The sequence below is a fragment of the Eublepharis macularius genome, chromosome 12, assembly GCF_028583425.1.
Source record: "Eublepharis macularius isolate TG4126 chromosome 12, MPM_Emac_v1.0, whole genome shotgun sequence".
Lineage (NCBI taxonomy): Eukaryota > Metazoa > Chordata > Lepidosauria > Squamata > Eublepharidae > Eublepharis > Eublepharis macularius.
Window position 1 is genome coordinate 80,412,873 of NC_072801.1, and position 24,251 is coordinate 80,437,123.

The window sequence follows — 24,251 nt, forward strand, 5'->3', positions numbered from 1 at the left end:
ACAGCCTTTCAAATATTTAAAGAGAGCAATTGTGTCCCCCCTCAATCTCTTCTCCAAACTAAACATTCCCAAGGCCCTCAGCCTTTCCTCGTAGGGCTCAGTCTCCAGACCCCTGATCATCTTCGTCCCTCTATACTGACCAAGGCAGTATAGAGGGACTATGACCTCCTGCAATTTCGATGCAATGGCCCTTTTGATACAACCCAAGGCCGAGTTTGCCTTTTTTGCCACCACATCACACTGACTGTTCGTATTTAGTTTGCAGTCCACTCTTACCCCAAGATCTTTCTCGCATACACTACTACCCAGAAGTGTATCCCCCATCTTGTATTTGTGTTTCACATTTTTGTGGCCCAGATGTAATACTGTGCACTTATCTATGTTGAATTGCATCCTGTTCACAACCCAAAGCAGCTTAGAGCAGGTGGTGGTCTCTCTCTCTGGCCAGCTTGGGCTGCAGCCCTCTAATTAAGAGCCCGTCTTCCACATCATCACCCAGCCTCCCACGAAGAGCAGCAAATGGCCAGTTCTGCTGTGAACCTTTGGCTCGTCCATTCTCCCTGCTCAACTTCCTCAGAGCTCAGCCAGCCAGCCTGGCCCACTGGCCTCTGCCCCGCAACTCTTAGATGGAAGAGGAGCTTAATCCTAGAACCAGGCCTCCCCCCACCAGTTGTGTCTCTTTACAAGCCCCCCACTGAAAGACAGCCGAGATATGGAAACATGTTTATTCTATATGGTCGTAAGGGAGCCAACATCTACCCTGGAAAGCAAAAATAGATTTTGCCCGCAATGAAGCAGCAGCGACGGAGCACCAGAAGACCCGCAGGACATTACAGTCCCCTGCAGCAATGCAGCCAGGATGTGCCCCACCCCGGTCAGCGCCAGGATTCTGTGGGTGGGGGTGGGGGGGAGCCAAGGCCAGCTGCAGAGTCATACCCGGATCTTCCCAACACATTCAAACTAGTTTCAAGTGCTGGGACAAATCAGGCCAAAGTCTTGCCGGAAGCCTCAGAACAAAAACTCCCAGCGTTATTCCTCGGCAGTTCTAGGCCGCTTGGAAGGCGTAGTGTCAACCAATTTCGAAAATGATTCTGAAGCAGCAGAGTCCTAGGGGCGGGTTGGTCCCGCTGTGCTGGGCCGTGGAGTCAAACAGGAGGGAAGAGCGGGAGCCACGGGCTGCTTGGGGTCCCTCAGCCTTTCCTCCAAGCTCCTGGAGGGGGGGGGGTTGGAGTGTGTGACTGCCCTCACACTGGGGAAAGGGTCCTTACGAGGGCAAACTTGGGTCCCACTGCTCCGGCAGTGGAAAGGGAATGGCTTTTCAGATGGTCAGTTAATAGTCTCTTCTTTGTTTCTTGAAGGGGGGCATGGAAAGCGGCGGACTGGCTGAAGACGGACAGCCTGGCTCTCCAAGCCGAGTGGCGGAAGGGCAGCCGGGGGCCACGGCTTGCCTCCGACCACTGCCCCACTGGCCTTGGCTCCCCCCGCCCCCCCTTCAAGTCCACACGGCCATGGGGATCATGCCCTCCTTGCTGCTCATGGCGGGCAGGAGAGACTCCTCAGCCAGGAAGTCCAGGGGGAACTGAACCAGGTGGCCTCGTATCTGTTGCAAGTGTTCGTGGGCGAGGTGAGGGCTGATGGAAGCCAAGTTCTTCACGCTGACATAATCCCGCAGAGCCCGGAGCGACCGTACAGCATCGGTGGGGAGGCAGCGGAAAACCTGGCCAGCCAGAGACAGGAGAAAGAGGGAAGCCCCACCATTAGGGCTGCCAAGGGAAAGTTTGGCTAAGAATTCAGGGCTGAGCTCATTCCCTGACTGCCGATGCAAGGAGAGGGATCCCGCAGAGCGAGGCACAGCCCAGGGTGCTGCTCCCTCACCAAAGGACAGGAGTGGGTGGCACTTGGAGAACGAGCACAGCCACCAGCAACTCGGAACGGGAGCCGGGCCCCTTGAAAGGGGTGCAGAGCAGGGATGAAAGGGGCTGAAGAACACACTGGTCGGGAAGGTGCGCCGCCAGGTTCCTGCCAATGAGGGGCAAAGGGATACCCACGCTCCTGGCATGCAAAGGCCCTCCCGCTCTGCCAGTGGCCTCCAGAGCCTCGTCATACAGGCGCTCACATACCTGCTCATAGATGTTGGCATTGCCTAAGGCTGTAGCTTGCCAGACCTCATGGAAGAAGTGGTCACTGATTGGATCTTGAATGTTGATGGCAAGTTCAGAGGCCACACCCAAAAGGCACCTGCAGTTAAAACAGACAAAGGTGGTTTCCCATGAACAAGGTGACTGCCCAGAAGTGATGACGGGTGGAAATGGCATTCCTGCATCCCAATTTTCTTCCCCAAAGTTTGGACAAAGTGGGCAGTGGACAAACCCCCCGCCTCCCAAAGGACAAATTTCTTGGCATGGAAGGAAATATGGATGGGGGAGCCTAACAATGGGTCAGAGTTACAAAGAACAGAGAGAGTGAAATTCACTCAAGGGCTGGAATTCCTGGGCACCCCAGTTTGCCGCCCCCGATGGACCTCTCCTCCGGGAGATTCCACCAATTCACGGTGAAGAGATTCCTCAGTGGCTCCTAGTGACAGCTGACTAAAGGGAACCTCCACAGCCAGAGGCAGTCCACCTCTGAATCCCAGGGCTGGCAGGCAACATGGGGGGTTGGAGCTGGCCTCTGAACCCTGCTCCTTGGCTGCTGCTTGAAACAGGGATGCTGGCACACTGGGGAGATCCCAAAGGGTTCCTTCCTCTAATGACAACTGACAGCAAGTTCAGAAAGGACAAAGGGAGATCTTGAAGATGAATAATTTGCTTGTAGATTCATCACATGACCCAATCTAGAGATGGCTGGCCACTGGCTTAGGAATCTTGACAGGCACGGAGGAGAGGCAGAGCCCTTCCGTGGCAGCCCACCAGGGCACCTGGAAAGGGCACCCCCGTGTCCACCCCCGTGCAGTGCCCCTGCTCTCACCTGAAGCAGTCGAGGCGCAGGCTCAGAGCAAACTTCCCTGCCTGGTACTCCTGCCCATCCATGACAGACGCCACCAATTCCGTGTCCTCCACCAGGACTGCCAGTTCACTGTCCCTCTCTCCCAGCAGGCTGCGATCGTTGATGTTTGCGGAACCTAGGGCAGAGAGAGAAGGCAATGCTGGAGACGGGCAGAAGGCGCCCCCACCAATGCCTTCAGGGGGGACCTCTCCAGTGGCCTTCCTCACCAATTATGACACGCCGGTCATCCGCAATGAGCAGCTTGCTGTGCACGTAGACCAATTCGGTGGTCAGCTGGCTGTGCAGCTGGCCGTGTGTCCGCAGCCCGCAGAAAGAGATGTAGTTCTTCCAGTCGTCCCCCACTTTTTGAAAGGGGTGAGAGAAAAGGAGCAGCATGTCAGCAAGTGGCGCCCCTGGGCCCAGCCGAACAGACTTTTCTTGCCGACTCAAGGGATGGATATCCCCTAGAACTTGCAGATCAATTGGAGCAGAAGACCCCCCCCCAAGGACCCTGCCCCCTGAGAGAGGGGCCTTCAGCAAGGCCTACTGGTGTCTCATTCCCAGGGCTAGCCCCTCTTAGCAGAGGGATCCCGCCCCCTCTGAGGCTCTTGAAGGCGTTGCCAGAGGGCCTCAGCTCCTGGCTGCAGGGAGGGGCGAACACTCTGCACCCTCCCCTCCCTCATGCTTACTGACTGCCTTCAGGCGGCTGACGATGGAAGAGTCCCCACGACAGAGAGTCCTGCAGAGGCAAGGAGGGCGCGTCATTAGGCCTGCCCCCAAGTTCATCTCCAGCCCCACTCCAGTCATTTGGTCTGGGGCCTTGAGGACAACCGTACCCCAGCTGGTCGGATCCAAATACCCCCAAGCGCAACAGAGAGGTGTCAGCAGGAGTCACGCCACACTTAGGGACTGGCTACTCCCCTGGGAGTTTCATGGCGCTGTGGCCTGAGCACCGTGCGTGCATGCAGAGAACAGCCACCTCTGCACACGCATCCCCCCCCACTTAGAGCTACCTTTCCCCCTCCCCACACTTGTCTCCCCCACACGTTACCGGTAGGTGAAGTGCAAGATAGCTTGGATGGAGTTGCCACCCCCTTGGTCAATGTCCCCCTCGAATCCAGGCAGAAGGGGGAGCAGAACATAGACCCGGAACGGCTTCTTCTCCCTGTGGGGAGGAATGGCGGGTGGTCAGGAAGCACAAACCCTGTGGCGCCTCCCCGTCATGCACCCTGAGAGCTTACCTAGAAAAGGCCGAATCGCCCAACAGGAGGACGGGGGGGGGGGGCCTCGGGGTTTAAACGGGAGCCCCAGAGAAGCAAAATCCAGGCTCGTACGGTACTTTCCTTGCTGTGTTTCCGACAGGAGACAAGATGCAGTAACTGCTCCAAAAGTCAGAGCTATACTGCTTCCGGCCATGGAGGTTCCATTTAGCTGTCCTAGTTAACAGCAGCTGTCACATGACTTCATCCGAACCTTTTTTTCTAAAGCCAACTAATCCCATGTATCAAATTTTGACTTGCAAAAAGAAGTCCTTCCTTCTGCCCGGCCTGAATCTACGCCCTTTCATTTCACTGGTTAACTTTCTCACAACAGCCAGAACTCGGGAGACATGGAATGCAGGATTCAAAGGTGAAGATGAGAGCGCCCCTGAGCATGTGTAGAGTGGCTTCCATTTTCTAAGGAGAGATCACAGCCCAGCTGGACAGGGTCAGGGTCAACTCCTGGCAACAGTGAACTGACCTGTGAGCACGCAGCACTCTGTTGACAACGGCGTCCCCCACAGTGTTGTGCACGTATCGCCTGTCTGCGCAGCTGATGAAGAACTGGTTCTGGAAGGGGGGGAGGGGTACGTGGGACAGTGCGTGAACTACCCACATCCCAAGAACCAACACCAGCACACCCCTGCCCCACAGCAGGACTCATCTGGGGTGTTTACCCTCAGGGTCCATGGGGAGCACGAAGTAGTAGAATGGCTAAGAGCACCTCTGAGCACGTGCAAAGTGCTTTTCTTGCTCCAGTACGCAAACCATAGCAGCGCCACTCCGCACACACCTGCCTGCCCCCTACCTCAATGTACAGGTAATGCTGGCTTCCCTCAATGACACTCAGGTAGGCCTGGTAGATTGATGACTCACTGAGGCCGGCTGACCAGCGATCCACCGAACGCAACACCTGAGGAAGACGCAGGCAGTGGGCATTATTTAACCAGGTTCCTATGGCCAGAGGTGAGTTTTGGAGACTCCTGAAGACCTGGGGCAGGGATGAAACGGCCCCTCAGGGGGCAGGGGCCTCCACTGCCACCGAACACGTCACATCCACGTTAGAAGCTTCATTCCCCCCTCCTCCTCCCTTTGAGAACTGGCAGTGGAAGAGCACATGAGAAAGAAGCTCCGGCGCAGGCGCTCAACTGTTGTGCATTTTGCACGCCCCAGCCCTCACCTCCCAGCGCTCTTCTGTCTGCTGTGCCTGCCCTCCCCAAATCCCCTTCACCTCTTCCCTTATTTAAAGTAACTTAAATATTTTGGTCATGCTTCCAATGCCTCAGGAGAGCCATCCAGACTTCTGGATGATGGATCTGGGGATGGATTGGGCCAAGGGGAGCTGGCAACACCTGTCTGGATCCGTGCCTGGCCAGAGCTGGGACAAATAAGACGACTGCTGCTGGCTAACCCTGTCCCATCAGGCATGCCGAAATGTGCTCTCATGCAGGCGGAGGCCCATCTGCGCGGAGCACGTGGTGCCTCCCGCCTCACCGGGCCTGGCAGGCTGGCTGCCTCTGGCCCTCCTGGGTAGCAGCTCCTCCCTCCCTCCCACCCCCCCCCCCGGTAAGTTCAAGGACTGTGGAACCTCCCAACAAGTAGAGCTTGGGCATGAGGGCGGCCGGTTCCCAGAGAAAATTAGGAACCAGCCCATTAACTGCCTGCTCTGGGGCTCCACTCTTTCCAGCCTCCAACCTGCCCCCCTGCTCACGTCCACGTTTCCCCCTTACCTGGACGCTGGCGGTCTGAGCCCCTGGAACAAGGAACGGTAGAGGCAGAGTCACTCGCGGGGACTTGGGGAGAAGGTAAGGGTAGTCGGGCCCTTTGTACTTCGTCTTCATTATCTGAGGAGAATGTGACCGGGAGCTGTGAAACCCCGGGGTGCTCTGGGATGGCCCCCCCTCCCTATGCACAGGGCTCCAGCCTCCCTTCCCATGCCCCTGCTCAGAAGTCAGGAAAGAAGAAGAAAAATATCGGGCTCCTTTCTAAAGGAGCCTGCGAAAGAAAGGTGAGCCTGCGAAAGCGGGGAGGGCGGAATATAAATATAATAAATTAAATTAATTAAATTAAATTAAATTTAAAGTGAGACATCCGGTCCCTTCCCCACATCCCAGGCTGAGCTTCCCAAGAGCCCAGGGAAGGGCCCTAGTTCATGGCTGGAGGAGGAGGAATGGGCAGCCGCCGAGCCCAGCGGATGAGTCTGCAAAAGGGGTTTGTGCCCCCTGCCCCCGGCTCACCTTGGTGAAGTTCCAGCGCTGGATGAAATGGCGTGCGACGTCTCGCGCAGCTGCGCCGTGAACAGCCACCCCCACATCCCGCCAAGGCATCCGAGGCGTCTGGTTCCTGTCAATGAAATCTGACCCCCCACATCCACCCCAACAACTCAGCCACTGAGGGATAGTGAGGCCGCCGCCCCCCCCCCCCGCTTCCTGGAAGGCAAAGCGGAGCATGAGGGGCAGGGGAGAGAACTTGCCAGGTCCTGGATTTGCGGCCTGGCCCGCTCCATCCTGGCTTCGCTGCTGCACCGTTTGACTGAGAGCCAAACTGCTCAAGATGCCTGACGTGTGTCGGGTTCCCGCAAGTTCACCTGGGAAGTGTCACTGGGGCCAGCAGCGGCAGCAGGGCCAGGAGGAGGGGAGGGAAAGAGTCCGCGAGGGCAGGGGCTGGCAGCGGCAGAGGCAGCTGGGGGGGCTTCCACCATCGCTGCTCCATTCAACCATCCCTCCTTCGGGCTCCGCTTGTCCTTCTGGCCTTGCTGCTGCCCCGATGACTCTTCCCAGGTGAGCCTGCAGGAACCCGACACATGTCAGGCGCCTCACGTAGTCTAGCTCTGGCTGAAGCAAGGCGCCCTTTCCTCCAAGAAGCTGCAAGCCCAGCTCACCTCGGGTAAGAATTCTGGCCAAATGCCGCCCCCCCCCTCCCCGCTTTCTGCCCTGCTCACCTTCGAAAGGCTTGTCCAGCCGCACCCAGTCTTTGAAAATGAGGTTGCTGTAGTCCTTGCCTAGCCAGAGGTGCTGGTTGGTGGCCAAGTCAAAGGAGACGTCATGCCCTCCAGCTGGGGCCACCCCGCCCTGAGAGAGACACAGGGTCAGCAGGGGGTGACCAGCATCCCTGTATGGAGAAGGGAATGGAGCAGAAAGAGGGAAGAGGAGGAAAGGGAAGAGGAGGGCAGATCAGAAGCAGCAAGAGAAGGGCAAGCAGCAAGAGGGGCAAGGCAGCCGCCTCTCCGAGGCCCAAGCCTGGCCTGTCACCTTGGCAACTATTGGCCGAGCGCTGCTCTGATGTCACAGAATGTTGGACACGGGAGCAGCTGCTGCGAAAGAAGTCATGGAAAAGGTCAGGTTGGCTGCTAAAAGGATGGAGAAGCTGCAGGAGAGGCAGGCAGGCAAGGGGGACGAAGAATTCAGGGGGCCGCTGCCCACAAAACGGCCAGTGCAGGGGGAGGAGCAGCGCGAGGAGAGCAGACATCATCACCTTGGAGTTGGAGCAGTCGTCACCACCCAGGTCTGCTATCCGGTACTCGTGGGTATCCCAGCGCCCATAGGCCAGGTCCAGCCCCCCCAGGAAGGCCACGGATTGGTCCACCACCACCAGCTTCTCATGGTGGGCCCACAAAACAACAGTGGAGGAGACATGGTCAGGGTGGCGCATGACCTGAAGGAGGGCAGTGGGAGGGAGGAGATCAAAAAGACCTTCAGGCATGAAGGGCAGCCTGGTCTGATGGTTATGCAGAAGGCTCCAGACTGTATGTCGCTTGCCTGGAAGCCCCCTCATGGTGCCCTCCCCATAGCGAGATGCTGCTATGATCATAGAATCAGAGAGTGAAAAGGGACCTCTAGGGTCACCTAGTCTAACCTCCTGCACAATGCAGGAAATTCACAACTATCTCCACACCCCCAGTGACTCCTGCTCCATGCCCAGAAGATGGCGAAACACTATCAGGATCCCTAGCCAAATTGGCCTGGAGAAAATTACTACCTGACCCCAAGGTGGCGATCGGCATTACCCTGGGCATGTAAGAAGGTGCCACGAGAACTAAGCCCTCCCTGTCATGAGCTGCCCAGGTTCACAGAATCAGCCTTGCTGTCAGATGGCCTCCGAGCCTCTGCTGAAAAACCTCCAAAGGTTGAGAGCCCACCACCTCCCGAGGAAGCCTGTTCCACTGAGGGACCGCTCTGACTGTCAGGAAGTTCTTCCTAATGTTTAGCCGAAAGCTCTTTTGATTTAATTTCAACCCGTTGGTTCTGGTCCCACATTCTGGAGCAGTGGAAAACGACTCCACACCATCCTCCATATGACAGCCCTTCAAGTACTTGAAGACGGTTATCCTATCCCCTCTCAGTCGTCTCCTCTCCAGGCTAAACATACTGAGCTCCTTCAGCCTTTCCTCAGAGGACTTGGTCTCCAGACCCCTCACCATCTTTGTTGCCCTCCTCTGGACACATTCCAGTTTGTCTATATCCTTCTTAAAACTCTGGTGCCCAAAACTGAACACAGGTGAGGTCTAACCAGAGCAGAGTAGAGCAATACCATCACTTCTCGTGACCTGGACACTGTGCTTCTGTTGATACAGCCCAAAATCACATTTGCCTTTTTAGCTGCCACATCACACTGCTGACTCATGTTCAGTGTATGATCTACTAAGACCCCCATCCTATAATTATGCATTTGATTTTTCCTCCCTAAATGCAGAACTTTGCATTTATCTCTGTTGAAATACATTTTGTTTTAGCCCAGTTTTCCAGCCCGTCAAGATCATCCTGAATCCTGACTCTGGTCTTCTACTGCATTTGCTACCCCTCCCAATTTAGTATCCTCTGCAAATTTAGTAAGCATTCCCTCTATTCCCTCATCTGAGTCATTTATAAAGATGTTGAACAACGCAGGACCGATCCCTGAAGCATGCCCCTTGTCACTCCTCTCCAAGAGGATGAGGAACCGTTAACTGGCACTCTTTGGGAGCAATCTATCAACCAATTACAGATCCACCTAACAGTAATAGGGTCCATACCACATTTTAACACATTTCACTAACTTGTCAGAGTCGCTGATTGGGCAGCAACTCTGCGGAATTCAGTTTCTGCTGGGTAGAACTAAATTCACGTCCAGGAACACCTTAAGGACCCCCAACGTTCCCCAGAGCAGAGCCTCTTGCGAGTCGGAGCTCCCTTTGCCTGGTGCAGGTGAGCCTCAAGAGCCAGCGGCCCTTGTGCCCGGGGAGAAGGGTGGGCGGGCGTTGCAAGGAAGGGCCAGAGGCAGAAGGCAAAACGGAATCTGCTTGCTTAGAGCCTGTGGCGCTGTCAGCCACGGAGAGCAGAGGGCGGACTGGATGAAGAGCACTTTGGGGGTTTAGCATGGCAGAAGCTTTTGGGGCCGCAACCCACTTTGCTGGAGGCAGGCAGCAGTTGCCTGAGAGTGTGTGACTGGCTCAAGGCCGCCCAGCCAGCTGCCAGGGCAGCGTGGGTATTTGAACCCGGGTCTCCCAGATCCTAGGCTGACACTTGCTGGCTCTTCCACAGCCCGGGCACAGGCCTGCAGCGACCTGGTGTTGCTTCTCACCTTCTCTTCCTTCTCTGCCACAGGCCCGGGGGGTGCACAGACTCGGCAGAAAGGCACACTTGCCAAAGGGGCCTTTGGCCCACCCAGGCCGGCTGCTGCAGTGTCTACAGCTGTTTAGGTCTTGAGTGGTACTCCGCCCTTCCTCCATGGAGCTCAGGGGGAGGCGAGCGGCCCTCCTCATTTTACCTTCCCAATCCCTGTGGGAGGGAGACCCCCTGAGGTGCGGAGGGCAGGCCGTATCTGAGCCTGACCCCCTCGTGGTGGCCTGCCCTTGGTACCTCTGGGGATTCTGTACAGCGCCTGTGCAGAGAAGGGGCTGCTGATGGCAGGGGTGGGAAGAAAGCCCTGAGCCAAAGGGGCTGATGAGGGCTGAAGGAGGCCAAAGAGGAGGACAAGACCTGCCTGGCAAGAGAGTCCCCAGCCCCTGCTCCAGTTCCAAGGCCCTTCCTGCTGCCCGCCGGGGGTCACACCAAGCATGCACAAGGCAGGCCACAGCAGCTGCAGGCCTTTGGGGAGCGGAAGGGAGGCCTCACCAGCTAGGGCACAAGCCTCACCTTGACGTTGGGGTGCAGCAGCATCAGGGCCTTCTTGCTGTAGTCGCTGTTGATGCCCAGAGCCAGCTCCACCTCCTTGAAGAGCAGGACGCAGATGTGCACCCCCTCCTCCTGCAAAAGGCACGGTCAGCTGCTGGGCAGGGAGCCCCAGGCGCCCCAGCCCAGAGGCAGAGCCACTCACTGCCTTGTGCTTCAGAATGAGGTCCAACCGCCAGTCGTCCGTCTGGGCTGGGCGCTTCATGTAGATCTCTGGGCTGAGCCTGCAACAGCAACAAGGGCTTGCTCTCGCCTTTAAAGTGCAGCAGCGACAACATATTGTGGCCAGCAACACCCTCCAGAACTGTACACAGGGGGCTGCTGCCTCAGCGCCCCCCCAGCCCCAGCCCCAGCCCTCACTGTTCCAGAGGGGGGGGGCAAGCAGCAGCAACCCAACCCACTTCCCTTTCCTGCTCACCGTCACCCCCCCCCCCGCCCAATTCCTGCTTGCTGTGCGGGATCTAAGCTGGGCCCCCCCCCTTTTGCTCAAGGTCCAAGCTCAGGCTCTCAGAAGGCTCACGAGCAAGGCACCGAGGCCAGGCCCTGCCCTGGGTGTCGTCTCCCGGCACAGAGGCCAAGCACAGGCTCCCGTTAGTCATTCCCTGCCAGGGAAGAAAGTGCACCACCCAAGGGACCCCTCCGACCAGCGAGGGCCTGAGGGGCGGAAGGCTCCCCCACCAGCCAGTCTGGCGCAGTGGTTAGAGAGCGGGACTCGGAACTGGAAGACCCAGGTTCGAATCCCATGCTGCCATCAAAGCTCACTGGGGGGGCCTGGTACTCACCACCAGTCTGTGATGTAGATCTCTTCCCTGGCCTGCAGCAGGGCATCTGCCACAGCAGCAAAATATCCAGCGCCGTTCACAAACCTGCAGGAGCGAAAGGGGTGAGAAAGAGGAGAGGAGACCCCCCCCTCCATTTCAGGCTCCCCATGCACTGCAACTCTCACCAGCGGCTAGGGGTCTCCGTGCGAACAGGTGCAAACCCGTGGTGGCGATGCAGCCGCAGGAAGTCTCGGCCTCTGTTCTCCGCCAGGTCGGAGATCTCCTGAGCCCACCAGCAGGCCTGGCGGTAGCTGCTGCACTTCAAGACCAGTGACCTGGGGGAGGGCCAAAGGGGAGCTCGGCATCAGCTCCGGGGGGCTTCCTGTGGGGCCCCTGCAGGAGGAGGAGGAGGAGGAGGCGGCCTGATGGGCACCCTGACCTGCACGTGTTGTCCACCCGGACCCCGTATTTGGTCTCGGTGGGCTTCTGGCCCACTTGAATGCTGAACCCCGGGTCGAAGAGCAGCACGAAGGAGATGTTCCCCGACTCTGGCTTCAGGTACAAAAGGAAGGAGTCCTTGACCACCAGCCACCTGAAGAGGCCCAAAGGGACAGTCAGTGTGGAGCTCCAGGCTGCGCTGCTGCACCCCAAAGGCCCCGGGGACTTGCCTTTTAGACCAGCGGAAGCAGAACTTGTGGTGCCCTGCACAGTTCAGACCGGGGATCCGGTGCCCTCCGGACCGTTTGAGGATCAGGCCTTCCCTGGCAAGAAAACAGGGGCTCTCAGTTACGTGGCTCAGGGATCCTGGGGGAAGAGACGGCCCGTTCCCCAGAGGAAGGGGGAGACGCGCTCTGCACGGCGCTGCCCTTGAAAGGGGCTCAGAAACCTCAACGGGTGCAGAAGCTGCATCCAGGGGGGGGGGCGACCAGAGTAGGCCGTAGGGACCGCCTCTCCCCAGCCTTGGCTCCCAGGTTGTTCCTGGTTTGGGCCCACGTACTTGAAAGACCACCCACTCCCTTATGAACCTACTCAACACTGCGGTCATCTGTGGGGGCCAGAGACCCACAGTTTCTGCATTTAGACAGGTGCCCCCCCTTTTGGAAAGGCCTGCCTGAGGGGGTCAGGAAAGCTCTCTCTCTCCTGGCTTTCTGCAAATTATGCAAAACTGAATTATTCAGAAAGGCTTCCTAGGGCTGTGGCCTGAGAAGTAGCCCAGGAAGATGCCTTGGTAGGAACAGGGGCTATACGCTGCTCTGTTGGGTGCTATCTGCTGATGTACACGTGTGCCTTCTAGGGAGGTTCCATGCTGCTAAACACGCCATGTAAATTAGTTGCACTGTGTTTCAAAAAGATTTCACTCCTGTGCTCAGCTTTATGCTTGCTTTCCAATTTCTGCTTCCGTGCCCTACTGACTCTCTTTCATTGAATGTCCTAACAGTTGGTTGTTGGGGGTTTTCCGGGCTGTATTGCCGTGGTCTTGGCATTGTAGTTCCTGACGTTTCGCCAGCAGCTGTGGCTGGCATCTTCAGAGGTGTGGCACCAAAAGACAGAGATCTCTCAGTGTCACAGAGTGGAAAAGATGTAGGTCATTTGTATCTACTCAGGAGGGGTGGGGTTGAGCTGAGTCATTCTGTAAGAGTTTCCCAGGGTGTGGAATGCTAATGGCGGGAGGCTTCACTGTAACCTGAGGAGGTTCTTTTGCATATGGATTGGTGCTTGATGTGCTAATCTTCTCTGCAGGGCTATTGTCGGGTGTGGAGTGTTTTGTTGGCCTGGTGTTTTTCAGAACTGGAGCCCATGCTCTGTTCATTCTTAAGGTTTCTTCTTTCCTGTTGAAGTTTTGCTTATGCTTGTGAATTTCAATGGCTTCCCTGTGCAGTCTGACAAAGTAGTTGGAAGTGTTGTCCAGTATTTTGGTGTCCTGGAATAAGATACTGTGCCCTGTTTGAGTTAGGCTATGTTCAGCCACTGCTGATTTTTCAGGCTGTCCAAGTCTGCAGTGTCTTTCATGTTCTTTTATTCTTGTCTGGATGCTACGCTTTGTGGTCCCGATGTAAACTTGTCCACAGCTGCAGGGTATACGGTATACTCCTGCAGAGGTGAGGGGGTCTCTGCTGTCTTTTGCTGATCGTAGCATCTGTTGTATTTTTCGGGTGGGTCTGAATACTGCTTGAAGGTTATGCTTTTTCATAAGCTTTCCCATCTGATCAGTAATTCCTTTGATATATGGCAAAAACACTTTTCCTGTGGGAGACTGTTTTTCTTTGGTTGTTTGATTCATCCTGGGTTTGATTGCTCTTCGGATTTCATTTCTGGAGTAGCCATTTGCCTGAAGTGCGTGGTTTAGATGATTAATTTCCTCATTGAGAAAGCGCGGCTCACATATCCGTCTTGCACGATCCACTAATGTTTTCATTATGCCTCTTTTCTGTCGGGGGTGGTGATTGGAGTTTTTGTGTAAGTACCGATCAGTGTGAGTTGGTTTCCTGTAGACCTTGTGACCTAACTGAAAGTTTGCTTTGCGGATGACCAAGGTATCCAGGAATGAGAGTTTTCCCTCACTTTCTTTCTCCATTGTGAATTGTATGTTCAGGTGGATGTTGTTGAGATGATTCAAAAACTCCATCAATTCTTCCTCCCCATGGCTCCAAATGATGAATGTATCATCCACAAACCGGAACCATACACCGGAACCAGACCCACCCGAAAAATACAACAGATGCTACGATCAGCAAAAGACAGCAGAGACCCCCTCACCTCTGCAGGAGTATACCGTATACCCTGCAGCTGTGGACAAGTTTACATCGGGACCACAAAGCATAGCATCCAGACAAGAATAAAAGAACATGAAAGACACTGCAGACTTGGACAGCCTGAAAAATCAGCAGTGGCTGAACATAGCCTAACTCAAACAGGGCACAGTATCTTATTCCAGGACACCAAAATACTGGACAACACTTCCAACTACTTTGTCAGACTGCACAGGGAAGCCATTGAAATTCACAAGCATAAGCAAAACTTCAACAGGAAAGAAGAAACCTTAAGAATGAACAGAGCATGGGCTCCAGTTCTGAAAAACACCAGGCCAACAAAACACTCCACACCCGACAATAGCCCTGCAGAGAAGATTAGCACATCAAGCACCAATCCATATGCAAAAGAACCTCCTCAGGATACAGTGAAGCCTCCCGCCATTAGCATTCCACACCCTGGGAAACTCTTACAGGATGACTCAGCTCAACCCCACCCCTCCTGAGTAGATACAAATGACCCACATCTTTTCCACTCTGTGACACTGAGAGATCTCTGTCTTTTGGTGCTACACCTCTGAAGATGCCAGCCACAGCTGCTGGCGAAACGTCAGGAACTACAATGCCAAGACCACGGCAATACAGCCCGGAAAACCCCCAACAACCATCGTTCTCCGGCCGTGAAAGCCTTCGACAATACATCGTCCTAACAGTTGTTTGTTGTACTTTGCGGAGTGAATGTCCCAGCTGTTGATCTTATTGCATTTTCACTTTTGCTGTGTAATCCACTTTGGATCTCAGCGAGAAAGGTGGACTATAAACCAACAAACCAGCGAAACTCTCTTCCCAGGGAGATTCCCCTTCCGATGCCCTCTTCCACCAGCGGGGTGAAGACCTCTGTGGTTCCTCCTTCATATCCAATGTTTTAATTTTTGGAAACGTTGCTTTTATGCTTTTGTATGTTTTTAAAGCTCTGGTTTTAACTATTTTAATTATCTGTTTTGGTCGAATTTAAAGGTTTTGAACTGTAATTTTAGTATGTATGTATGTTTTTATTTGTGAGCTATCTTGGGAGCCCTTATGAAGACAGAAAGGCGGGATATAAATTTCATTTAAATAAATAATCTGCACAAATTCTGCAGTTCTGGGGCCTTGCCATCAAACAAGGAATTTGATTCCCCGAGAATCAAAGGATGGGCAGCTTTCTAGCCTTTTGCAGTGTGTAGAAAAGAAAAAGGAATCGATCACCACCAGCTATATAAAAGCAAAGGGAGCAACTGCCTAGCACTGTGACGTTTCAGAAGCTGGAGGCAAGTCCGGGCAACGTTATCACCCACAAGACGTGGTCGGAGGCTCTGCACTCACCCGCAGAAGCAGAATATAGGCGCTCACCAGCACACTGGGGTAGAGGCCTGACCAGAATTCCCTGGGTAATCCAGTATCAAGACACCCAAATTTTCCAGAAAGCATGCAAGTCAAACAGGTTTTCAGCTATCCGGTTTACTCATGTAGGTTTATTCTGCTTCTGCGACCAAAAGGCTTTGGAAAACCTGGGCCATTCTGCCCAGGACTGGAAACCTTGCACAGACTGATGGAGGAGGGGGCTGTGGCCTGACGCTGCCGAGAGAGATGGGCCACAGCAGGCCTCCTCCTTCATCCAAAGGGTACAGGCACAGCTTGTGTATCGTCCAGCTAGCCACTTGTGGTGGAGAAGGAAGCCAGGCGGAGACTTTCCGAGGGCGGAGTTTCTTGCTGGGCAGCTGCCGGCACAGTCAGGCTCCACTGCTCTGGGTGCACTGCCCTCCTCCCACTGCCTCCAGAGGGTGGGAGCCACCACATATGGGGGTGGGTGGGGCGGGGAGGGGGCGGGGGGGGATCCATTCTACTCACAGCCCCTTGGGTCCCAGCTCTGGAATGAAGGAGAGCTGGCTCACATCCAGGAATTCTGTCTGCCAGAGGAGAGAGGAAAGGGTTAATGCCAGGGGGGCCCTGTGGGGACCCTGCTGCAGCCGTTCCAGACCTGCAGGCCGCTTCACTCCTCCCCAAGGAAAAGCAGGGCAGCCTGCGGCAGGTTGTGTGGTGTGTGCGTGTCTGTTTGCTTACCATGGCGTGGTAGTCCCGATACAGCTGTATCTCCAGCAGTGCATTGAGATAGCTTTCAAGCTGCTTCTGTGGGGGGGTGGGGGCAACAAGCCAATGAGCAAGGGGGAGGGAAACATCTCCCCCCTCCCCCAGCATCCTTTCATTCTCCGGAGACTCGCGGGAACATCTTTCCTGCTTCTCCTGCCTTTCTACACAACCCAAGCAGCAGCCACCGGTGCCTCAAGAGCAGCCCCGGGTTTGACTTCTTTCCCCAAACGCACAGCATCGCATCCTCTGGACTTTCTCTGCGGCTGTTTTCAGAACAGTTAACTGAAGTGCTTTGTATAGCATCTATCCCAGCAACTATCAGCAGGGGGCACTGTGACTTCACTGAACTGTTACAGGGACCCCCCCCCTTGTTCCACTGGATCCCCATTCATTCAGTCTCAGGCACACCCACGTCTCGCCACCTGTTTGCTGGAGGGTCGCCGGGCACCGTCACCTCCACTCCCGTGAGGCAGAGAAGGCAATTCCAGGGATGTTCCTCCCAAATGGGAACCCTGCAGAGCAAACCTGGCAGGAAAGAGAGCCAGTGGGTCAGGAACGGGCTGGGGTTCTGCTCCAAAGGCAGCGGCGGGGGGGGGGGGAGGAGCAGATCCAAACCAGGCGCCCCCTGCTTCACCTTCCCTCTTTCTTCTTACCGGGAGAGAGGAAGGAAGGACATGAGAATCTTGTGCCTCATCAAGTCCCGATGCAGTTCTTGGAAGTGTTTGAACTTCTTTTTCATGGTCCAGGTGAATTCCCCATGCGTCAGCCGTAGGGAGTACACGGTATTTGGCCGCACCTGCCATGAAGAAAACTAAGCCATTGAAATCGCCTCTCTGGGCACTTCTGCACACTTTGTTTCTGGACAATTAACTCAGGCACCCTTCCAGTGATTGAACTGGCCAATAAAGGCTAACTTGACTTGACTTGAGTGATTGGACCCCGCCCCCACCTCCAGACTGCAGAGATGTCGGAGCACGAAGCGCTGCCCCTAAGACAAAGGGGTCTCCTCTTGCACACGAACAGGCATCCATTATGCTTTCCATTTCAGATAAAGAAACAGCTTGGAACAGAAGCGCCAGTTCCAATGCTGCAGCCACGTAAATTTTGCTGTTCCTGTTTGTATTTAAATCTTTCCACAAATCAGGCTGGCACAGGTATACCTTCCACAGCCTTTCAAGACAACTAATGGGGTGGTCAACATTAAAACGTGAGCTTTTGTTTTAAAAGCTAACCTTTTATAGAATTGTCATGGTTCCCTTTTCAAATGAGAGCATTAAGTCAAACTCCAAAATGGAAGGAAGTAATGCTGGAGAGACCCGAGTGCTTTAAGCCGAGCAGAGCAGGCCCACCGGGAGACATGCTTGGAGAGTGGAGTCGTGGGCGTGCAGCGCGTCAGGACTGGAGCTGTTCAACAAGTAACACGAGTGACCCTGCAGGAGCCCACCAGCCCCGCAAATTCAAGCCACAGACGCGGATGTGCAGAACCTCTCCGAAGGCCCCAGGGGAATGAAAGCACGCGTTTCTTCAGAAATGATGGGTAAATGGCATACAAGAGTGCCTTGAAGAACAACCCAACACGGCTGGAAGGGGCACCAAAGAGGGAATGGGCAGAGCTGGAAATCCGCTGATGGTGAGAGACCAGGACAAACGGCCACCCCGCTCCCCGCCTGCTTCCACTTCATGCTGGGATTCTGCTTTGCCTTGCTATCCTTTCTTTAATGTTCACAATTTCGAGCACAGACAAGATGATCTGCCAGCATCTGGTGTGAGTTTTAACCAGCTTGTCATGCACACAAAATGTGTGGGCCAGGCACATGACCCCACAGACCACCACAACAGGATGATGCAGGAGAGAGACTGCAGGTGCAGGTGGATCAGGGCCTGCTCACAGGTAGGGCCAGAGGGGCTTCTCTCTCCAGGACAGCGTCCCTAGCTTCACTGCTCTTCCATCCAAGGAGAGCGTACTCAAGATGCACAATCGCTGCAGAGGCTTTGGAAATCCTGGAAACTGATTAAAAGCTTCTAGCTCCGAACAGAAGGTAAAGAAGCCATGCAGGTGGACAGGTGCTCAAAACTGTTATAGCAGTCAAGTGGTGCAGAGACTGAGCTATGATCCAGGAGGTTGCCAGAACTCAGCCAGAGGTCTTGGGCAAGGCTGTCTCCTCCACAGCTCCCTCTCCAGTTTATCCTAGGACGACAGCACTGGGCTGCTTTACAGGACTGTTGTGTATAAAGCCCTTGGAACACTGGAAGTCCACATCTCCCCCCCCCACCCCGCCATCACAGCTCACTGGGTGACCTCGGGCCAGGGACCCTGTCTCTCACCTAACCTGCCTCCTGGCAAAAGAGGACAATAAAGACGTCCTGCTGCCAAGCGGAGTGGAGATAACCCCTAACCATTCACTCACTGTCGGACTGGGCCAGAAGAACGACCTCTGATGGCCAATAAAGCTTCCGGCCACGTGCCTTCATGCTCCCCAATACCACTGGAGGGAGGTGCCCTGGAACCCACTAGGGTGGTTGTGTGAATACAGTGGAGCGGGGGAGAGCTACGTATGTCACTCAAAGTTCTGGGAAGAAAAGCAGAATCCCTCCATCCAAGATGAGCCGTGGCCAGCCAGCGTTTCCAGGCTGGCCTGAAGTGCAACGGAGCCATTGAATGGGCTGTGAGCACAGAATTTCAAAAACTGCTGACAAACATGAACGTGCTAAATGAGACCGCCCACTTGAATGGTTTTTTGAAGCGTCCCAGTCCCAGGTCAGTGATTTTTTTCAGACCCCTTCGCCCACAAAAGCCGGGGCTACTCTCCTGCCTTGGCCAGTGGCAGAAAGAGCTGCACAGCTGAGGACCCATCCGGGGGCAGCAGAACATCGCGACATCTTCCGCAGGCAGCAGGGATCCACACCCACTCAGCAGTGCTCCTTAAGGTTCCCTTATTGTGATAAGCAGAGTTCTCGCTGGCATTCTCACAAGCGAGCAGTTCCCCCACCCACCCGCTCTGCACCCTTAAACCCCCAGGGGACTAAGCTGTGCCTCTGCCATGGGTCGATTCCACCGGGGCTGCCCAGGTCTGGCTGTTTTCTCCTGCCCAAGGAGGAGGGGGGCGGGGATCCACCCTCAGGAGGAGAGCGAGCGAGTGAGCGAGCGAGTGCACGCATTTGCTCTGGAGTGGGAGAGGGGGCGTTTTGCCTCCATTTGCTACACTCTGGGGAATGCACAACCATCCCGTGGGTGGGATTGGAATGCCAAGCGAACATCAGTGAAGCTCACCTTCAGTCTGGTTAGAATGCTTTATTATTCTTTCATTAGATTTGCCTAGCCTCTGTGTTGCGGGATTATCTTTTCCTGTGTTCTTTTCCAGGCATGTTGCAATAAAGATCTTGCTCTAGAGACTGTATCAAAGTTTCCTCCCAACCTACCTAAATGTTCATTCACGCTCAGCACTTTCTGCCTGTGCTGGTGGAAGGGAAGCCTGAAAATCAGGGGGGGGGGGGAGGAGGACAGTAGCCCAGGGGCAGGGGCAGGGTGGGGAGCTGCCCTCTGTCACACTCACACGCATGCACCATCTCCCCTCCCTTCTTCAAGAAAGGAGAGGTATGTGCATTATAACACTGGGCTGGAAGAGGATTTGGGGAGAGTCAATAGATCGTGGGGAGGTGACAGGACCCCCCCCACACACACACACACATTCCAAGTCTCAGAAAGAGTGATGGGGGAGGGAGCTCTTGAGGGGCAGAAGTTTCCTCCAAAGGCCCACCCCCCCAACTCAGCCCTCTTGAAGCAAGTGTCACAGGGGGAGAGAATGTGAGCAGCCCTGAATTGGGGGGGGGGCAAAGAAGCCAAAGTGTGTGTGTGGGGAAGGGGGACATCTACCCAAGGCCCCCAGCCCTGGAACTGCATGCTTTCCAAGACACAATCCTGCCAAAGAGAACCCCTCTCCTCCTGACAGCCCTCCTTATTTGCACTCCAAGACAGCCTGCCCTGTCCCCCCCAAGCCTGGCACAGCACAGCACCCAGGCCTCCTCCTGTCCGCTTTGATGCAGCGGGAGGGAACAGGGCCCAGGCCTGAGGAAGAGCTGCAGCTGCAGCCCGCAGGCAAACCCTTCCTCTGGCTTGTTCTCTGCCTGGCAAGCTGCAACCTGAGAGTGTGAGGCCTCTGGGCCTCACCTGCAGCTGACGAAGCCGAGGGGTGGAATGCAGGAAGCCCTGCCGAGTGGAGCTCCCAACTGCTTCCTGGGACTGAAGGGGGCCGGGCTACTCTCCCCTGCAGCAGCCCAGCCTGGGAGAGGCTCAACTCAACAAGGGCCCTGGCAAGCCTGGCAACTGGGTGGAAAAGAGCCAAACCAGGGAGCCCGTTTCACTGGGGTGAAGGCTGCCCCCTCTGCTGCCAGACCCGCGCCCCCCCCCCCCAGTGCTATGGACCCTTCCCATCTGCTCACCTTAGACCCAGTGGTGTATCTCTCAGTACCCTCCACCTGTGCGGTGACAGGTAGCCCTGGGACAAAGAGAGTGCCCTGGGAACGGAGCGGCTTGAGAGCGTAGACCATCCGAAAGGGGCACGGGCTGCCTGGAGAGACCGGAAGGAAGGAAGGAAACCACTGCAGGACAGATGCCCTCCCCCTGCCCCACAGTCTGCCCCCACCTGCCTCCCAGAACTGACCTGGATCCCCACCGGTCCACAGGCTGTCCCTCTCGCCAGGAGACTCCAAGACTTCCCTGCTCTCCCTGCCAGGAAGGGGGCTCTCCAGAGTCAGCATGGAGCCAGCCTGCTTGGAAGAAGCAGACAGAAGAAGCCAGGAGGCCTAGACCCCAGCCGGCTGCCCTGCCCGAGAGCCAGATGCCTGGGGGCTCCCCCTGGAACCCTGAGGGCTGATACAAAGACCCCACCCCCCACCCTCTGCACAGCTGGGCAGCTGCCAGAACCTGCTGCATCCCCACCAGATGCCTGGGTCAAGGGGAGGGGCTGCAGCAGGCAAGGCCCGGCGAGTTCAGAGATCAGGTGATTTTCACTTATTTATTGATGTCACTTATAGGCGAGATTATTCCAGCCTCTATCAAGGGCAGTCCCTGGGCTCCTAAGAAGTGAGGCCCAAAAGGGGGTTGGCAGGAGGGGCCCAGGAGCCAGGCCTCCAGGGCCCTCTTGGGCTGCCAGGCTGTTTGCACCTGGGGGGCACCCGCGCAGCACTCGTATCTCTTTGCCCTCTGGCATTGTTTATGGAGCTGTCCTTGATAGTGACTGGACTTCTCTGGGCCTGTGTAACCCGCCTCGAGTCTCAATGACAAAGGCGGGCAGTAAGTGACATCAACGAATAAATGAAAACAAATAAAGACCAAGAAGCGGGGGGGGGGCAAGGCCTGGGCCCCGATGCCACCCCTCCAAGGAGCCACGCCCGGGAACGGCGGCTGGCCGGGCTCGGTCTGTGGGACCTTCCAGTTCCGCAAGCGAAAGCAAAGCCCCAGAGGAGGACTTCTCTGCACGTGTGAAACGGCAACGCGGCGCCAGATCAGCCCAGCCCAGCCCAGCCCAGCCGCCCTTGACCTGTTCCCTCCCCGCCCCGGGGCAAGCGGGCGGCTGAAGGGCACCGCCTCGCGCGCCCCCCCCCGTTCTACTCTGGGAGGGGGAGGGGAAGGAGCCTCGCCCGTTGCCCGCCGCCCCGCCCCGCCCCTCCCCCCCGCGAGAGAACCCAGGCGTCCGGGCCGGTGGCCCCTAACCTGCCGAGCTCTTTCTCGCGGCCCGTCTCGTCCCGTCGGGGAGGCCAGACTCGGGCCGGGCTGGGCCGTGGCTGCGAAACCACCCGCTCCGCCAGATTCCTGGAGCGTCTGAGTCACTCCTGAGTCACGGGGAGCAGAGGGGAGGGACGGGGGAGGGGGCCGGGTGGCAGCCGGGCTGCTCCCCCCGACAGGCCCGGGACAGACTAGCCAGGCGCGGGCGGGAGCCGGCGGCGGCGCTGGGGAAGGGAGGAAGGCGCCGGGGGAAGAGGGGGTGGGGGAGGGCTGGCCCGGCCCCTGGGTGCCGAGGGCGGGAGGGCCGGCGGCCGAGCGTCCAGGCGCTGTCTTCGGGGCGTGTGCAGAGTGCCGGGGCCGGACACGGCTTCAGTGATTTCTGCCGCCCGCCGGAGACCTGGGCAGGGAAGAACCGGCTTGCGCCGGGCAGGAGTCGAACCCGGCCTCCTCCGGGCCCGGGCTTCCCCCCCCCCCACGCCGCCTTCAAGGGCTGCAAAGGCCCGGAGCTGCTGGGTGCGCGCGCAGCCCGGGCCGGGGTCCGAACGGGCCCCGTGGGACTCGACGGTCGATCCGGGGGCCGGAGGAACAGAAGCCCCCCCCCCCGGAGCCTCGGCGGGGTTGGGGGGCGCTTGGCCGTGCCGGGCCTCCGCGGGCCCCGTTTGGGGGAAGAATGCGCCTCGCCCCGCCCCGCCGGCAGCTCGCTCGCGGGCCCGGGGCGCCCGTCCCTTCCGCCGGCCCTCCGCCCTGGGTGGGGCGGCGGCGGCGACAGCCCTTCCCGAGGAGGCGGCGCCCGGGTGCCGCTTGCCGGGGCGTTTCCGAAAGGCCGCCGCCAGCTTCGGCCGGGGCCCCCGTCGGGTGCAGCAGGCGCGGGAGGGCCGGGCGGGCGCAGCGGAGCTCTCCTCGCGGAGCCTGCAGGGCGGGCGGCGGGGCTGGGGCCGGGGGGCTGCCGCCGGTCGCCCGGACTGGACGTGTCCTTCTGGCGCAGGGGGCGCCGCCATGAGCGCCAAGTTCCCGGGCTGCTGCCCGCGGCGGAGGCGGGGGAAAGGGGGCGGCGAGCAGAGGCGCCAGGAGCCCCCCCGAGGTAAGGCTGGGCCGGCGGGGCTGGACCAGGGCCCGGGCGCTGGCCCCGCCGGCTCCGCTCACTGCTCTCCTCTCCCCCTGCAGAAGGCTGCTCGGCGGGGAGCGGAGCGCCGTCGCCCGGGGCTGGAGCCGCCCCCGCCGGGAGCAGCGAGGCGCCCTCTCCGCCCGGAGGCGCCTACTTCAGCGGCAAGGCTCGGCTCTCCTTCCGCCACCGGCTGGACTCCGAGATAGAATCTACCCGCTGATGCCCTCCCGACGGGCAGAGGGGCTGGCGCTGCCGCTTCCTCATTGCCAGACGGCCGGCGACCTCCCCTGCACCCCCCACCCTGGAAGCCCATCTGGAGAAGGCGAGAGGTTCGGGCCCACCGCGTTGGTCCACAGCCCAAGAAGGGGGTCGGGGCTGGGAGCAGCCCGAAGACCAACGAGCTTTCCGGAGCCTCAGCTTGGGAAGTGAACCTGCAGCCAGGCGGGAGGGTCTCAGGCAGGGGTGGGAGGCATCCCAGTACTGTAGCGAAATTGAGTGTTAGGGTGGGGAAAGCAAAAAATCAGGATCTGTAGTGCGAGAAGAATCCAAGGCCCCCTTAAGCGGGGGGGGGGCATTGTTCCAGATGTGCAAATAAACTCCATTTCTGCAGTTGCCAGCGCCTTCCTTTCACCTGCTGGCAGCAGAGGCCCCAGGTGTTGGAGAGGGGCCCTGCCAGGCAAGCAAGGGTGCCTGCTCTGGGAGGGGGCCTTCTGTGGAAAGCCCCATGAGCGGACAGGACAGTGCAGGAACACAGAAAGAGAGCAAGTGCCAGCCAAAAAGTATGCAGGGAAACATTTGCCTTGCAAATACTTTTTTCTTCTGCAGAGGAAGCCCCCTCTCCCTCAGGCAAAGGAACCACCCTGGGTGGGGCTGTGTGCAGGCTGGGTGTGCCCTCTCCCCCCAATCACAGCTTGGAGGCAAGCACAAGAGAGAGGCCCCTCTCCCCAGGGCAGCTGGAAGAGAGGTGGCAAGGCAAAAAGAGGATTCGGGGTTCTTCTCCTTTTCTAGGCTTGCCAAATAAGGTACCGCAATTGAGGGAAAGCAGAACACAGCAAACCCTGAGGCCATACGCTCTTCCCGAGGACAGCAGGCAGCCTGGGCTGCTTCCCCTCTTTCCCGATAAAAAACATCCCTTTCTCCAAAGTAAAGGGGAAACTGCGGGGGGGGGGGGGGAGAGAGGCAGAGCATTGTCCTTCTAGAATCACCTATAGCAGGGACCCCCTCCCAACTCTTTAAAGGGCTGTTTTGTTTCTCTCTGAACCCTGCTGGATCACAGCAACAAAATGGGGAGGGGGAAATCGCTTTGGCAGGAGGAGGCACATGTAGGGTTACCAACTTTGAGGTGGGGAGTGGCATTCCCCCAGAATTGCAACTGATCTCTAGACTG

The 24,251-nt window shown here is 57.2% G+C and overlaps 2 protein-coding genes across 2 annotated transcripts; one reads left to right on the top strand and one right to left on the bottom strand.

Moving 5' to 3' along the window:
• Positions 1–711: 711 nt before the first annotated feature.
• Positions 712–22,053, bottom strand: PLD2 (phospholipase D2). The gene is made up of 25 exons (XM_054995110.1): positions 21,748–22,053; positions 20,696–20,801; positions 20,475–20,602; positions 16,688–16,830; positions 16,457–16,559; positions 16,008–16,073; positions 15,795–15,853; positions 11,823–11,915; positions 11,594–11,746; positions 11,340–11,489; positions 11,176–11,259; positions 10,539–10,617; positions 10,358–10,468; positions 7,719–7,898; positions 7,186–7,315; positions 6,482–6,600; positions 5,975–6,088; positions 5,053–5,157; positions 4,726–4,814; positions 4,037–4,150; positions 3,675–3,724; positions 3,213–3,347; positions 2,968–3,121; positions 2,121–2,238; positions 712–1,717 (listed from the first exon to the last, which is right to left on the bottom strand). The coding sequence occupies exons 2-25, from the start codon at positions 20,790–20,792 to the stop codon at positions 1,493–1,495; spliced, it is 2,799 nt and encodes a 932-aa protein (XP_054851085.1). The 5' UTR covers positions 20,793–20,801; positions 21,748–22,053; the 3' UTR covers positions 712–1,492.
• On the top strand, positions 21,401–23,968 carry C12H17orf114 (chromosome 12 C17orf114 homolog). Its single transcript, XM_054994564.1, has 3 exons — positions 21,401–21,595; positions 21,955–22,840; positions 22,924–23,968. Exons 1-3 carry the CDS (start codon positions 21,401–21,403, stop codon positions 23,082–23,084), a joined length of 1,242 nt encoding a protein of 413 aa, XP_054850539.1. The 3' UTR covers positions 23,085–23,968.
• The last annotated feature ends 283 nt before the right edge of the window (positions 23,969–24,251 follow it).

Coding starts and splice junctions, on each gene's coding strand:
- PLD2 (XM_054995110.1), bottom strand. CDS start 20,792: ATGCTGACTCTGGAGAGCCCCCTTCCTGGCAGGGAGAGCAGGGAAGTC. Junction 10,469..10,538: donor TCATTCTGAAGCACAAGGCA/GTGAGTGGCTCT, acceptor TGCCTTTTGCAG/GAGGAGGGGGTGCACATCTG. Junction 7,316..7,718: donor ACGACTGCTCCAACTCCAAG/GTGATGATGTCT, acceptor TGTCTCTCTCAG/GGCGGGGTGGCCCCAGCTGG.
- C12H17orf114 (XM_054994564.1), top strand. CDS start 21,401: ATGCCACCCCTCCAAGGAGCCACGCCCGGGAACGGCGGCTGGCCGGGC. Junction 21,596..21,954: donor TGTTCCCTCCCCGCCCCGGG/GCAAGCGGGCGG, acceptor GGGACAGACTAG/CCAGGCGCGGGCGGGAGCCG. Junction 22,841..22,923: donor GCGCCAGGAGCCCCCCCGAG/GTAAGGCTGGGC, acceptor CTCCCCCTGCAG/AAGGCTGCTCGGCGGGGAGC.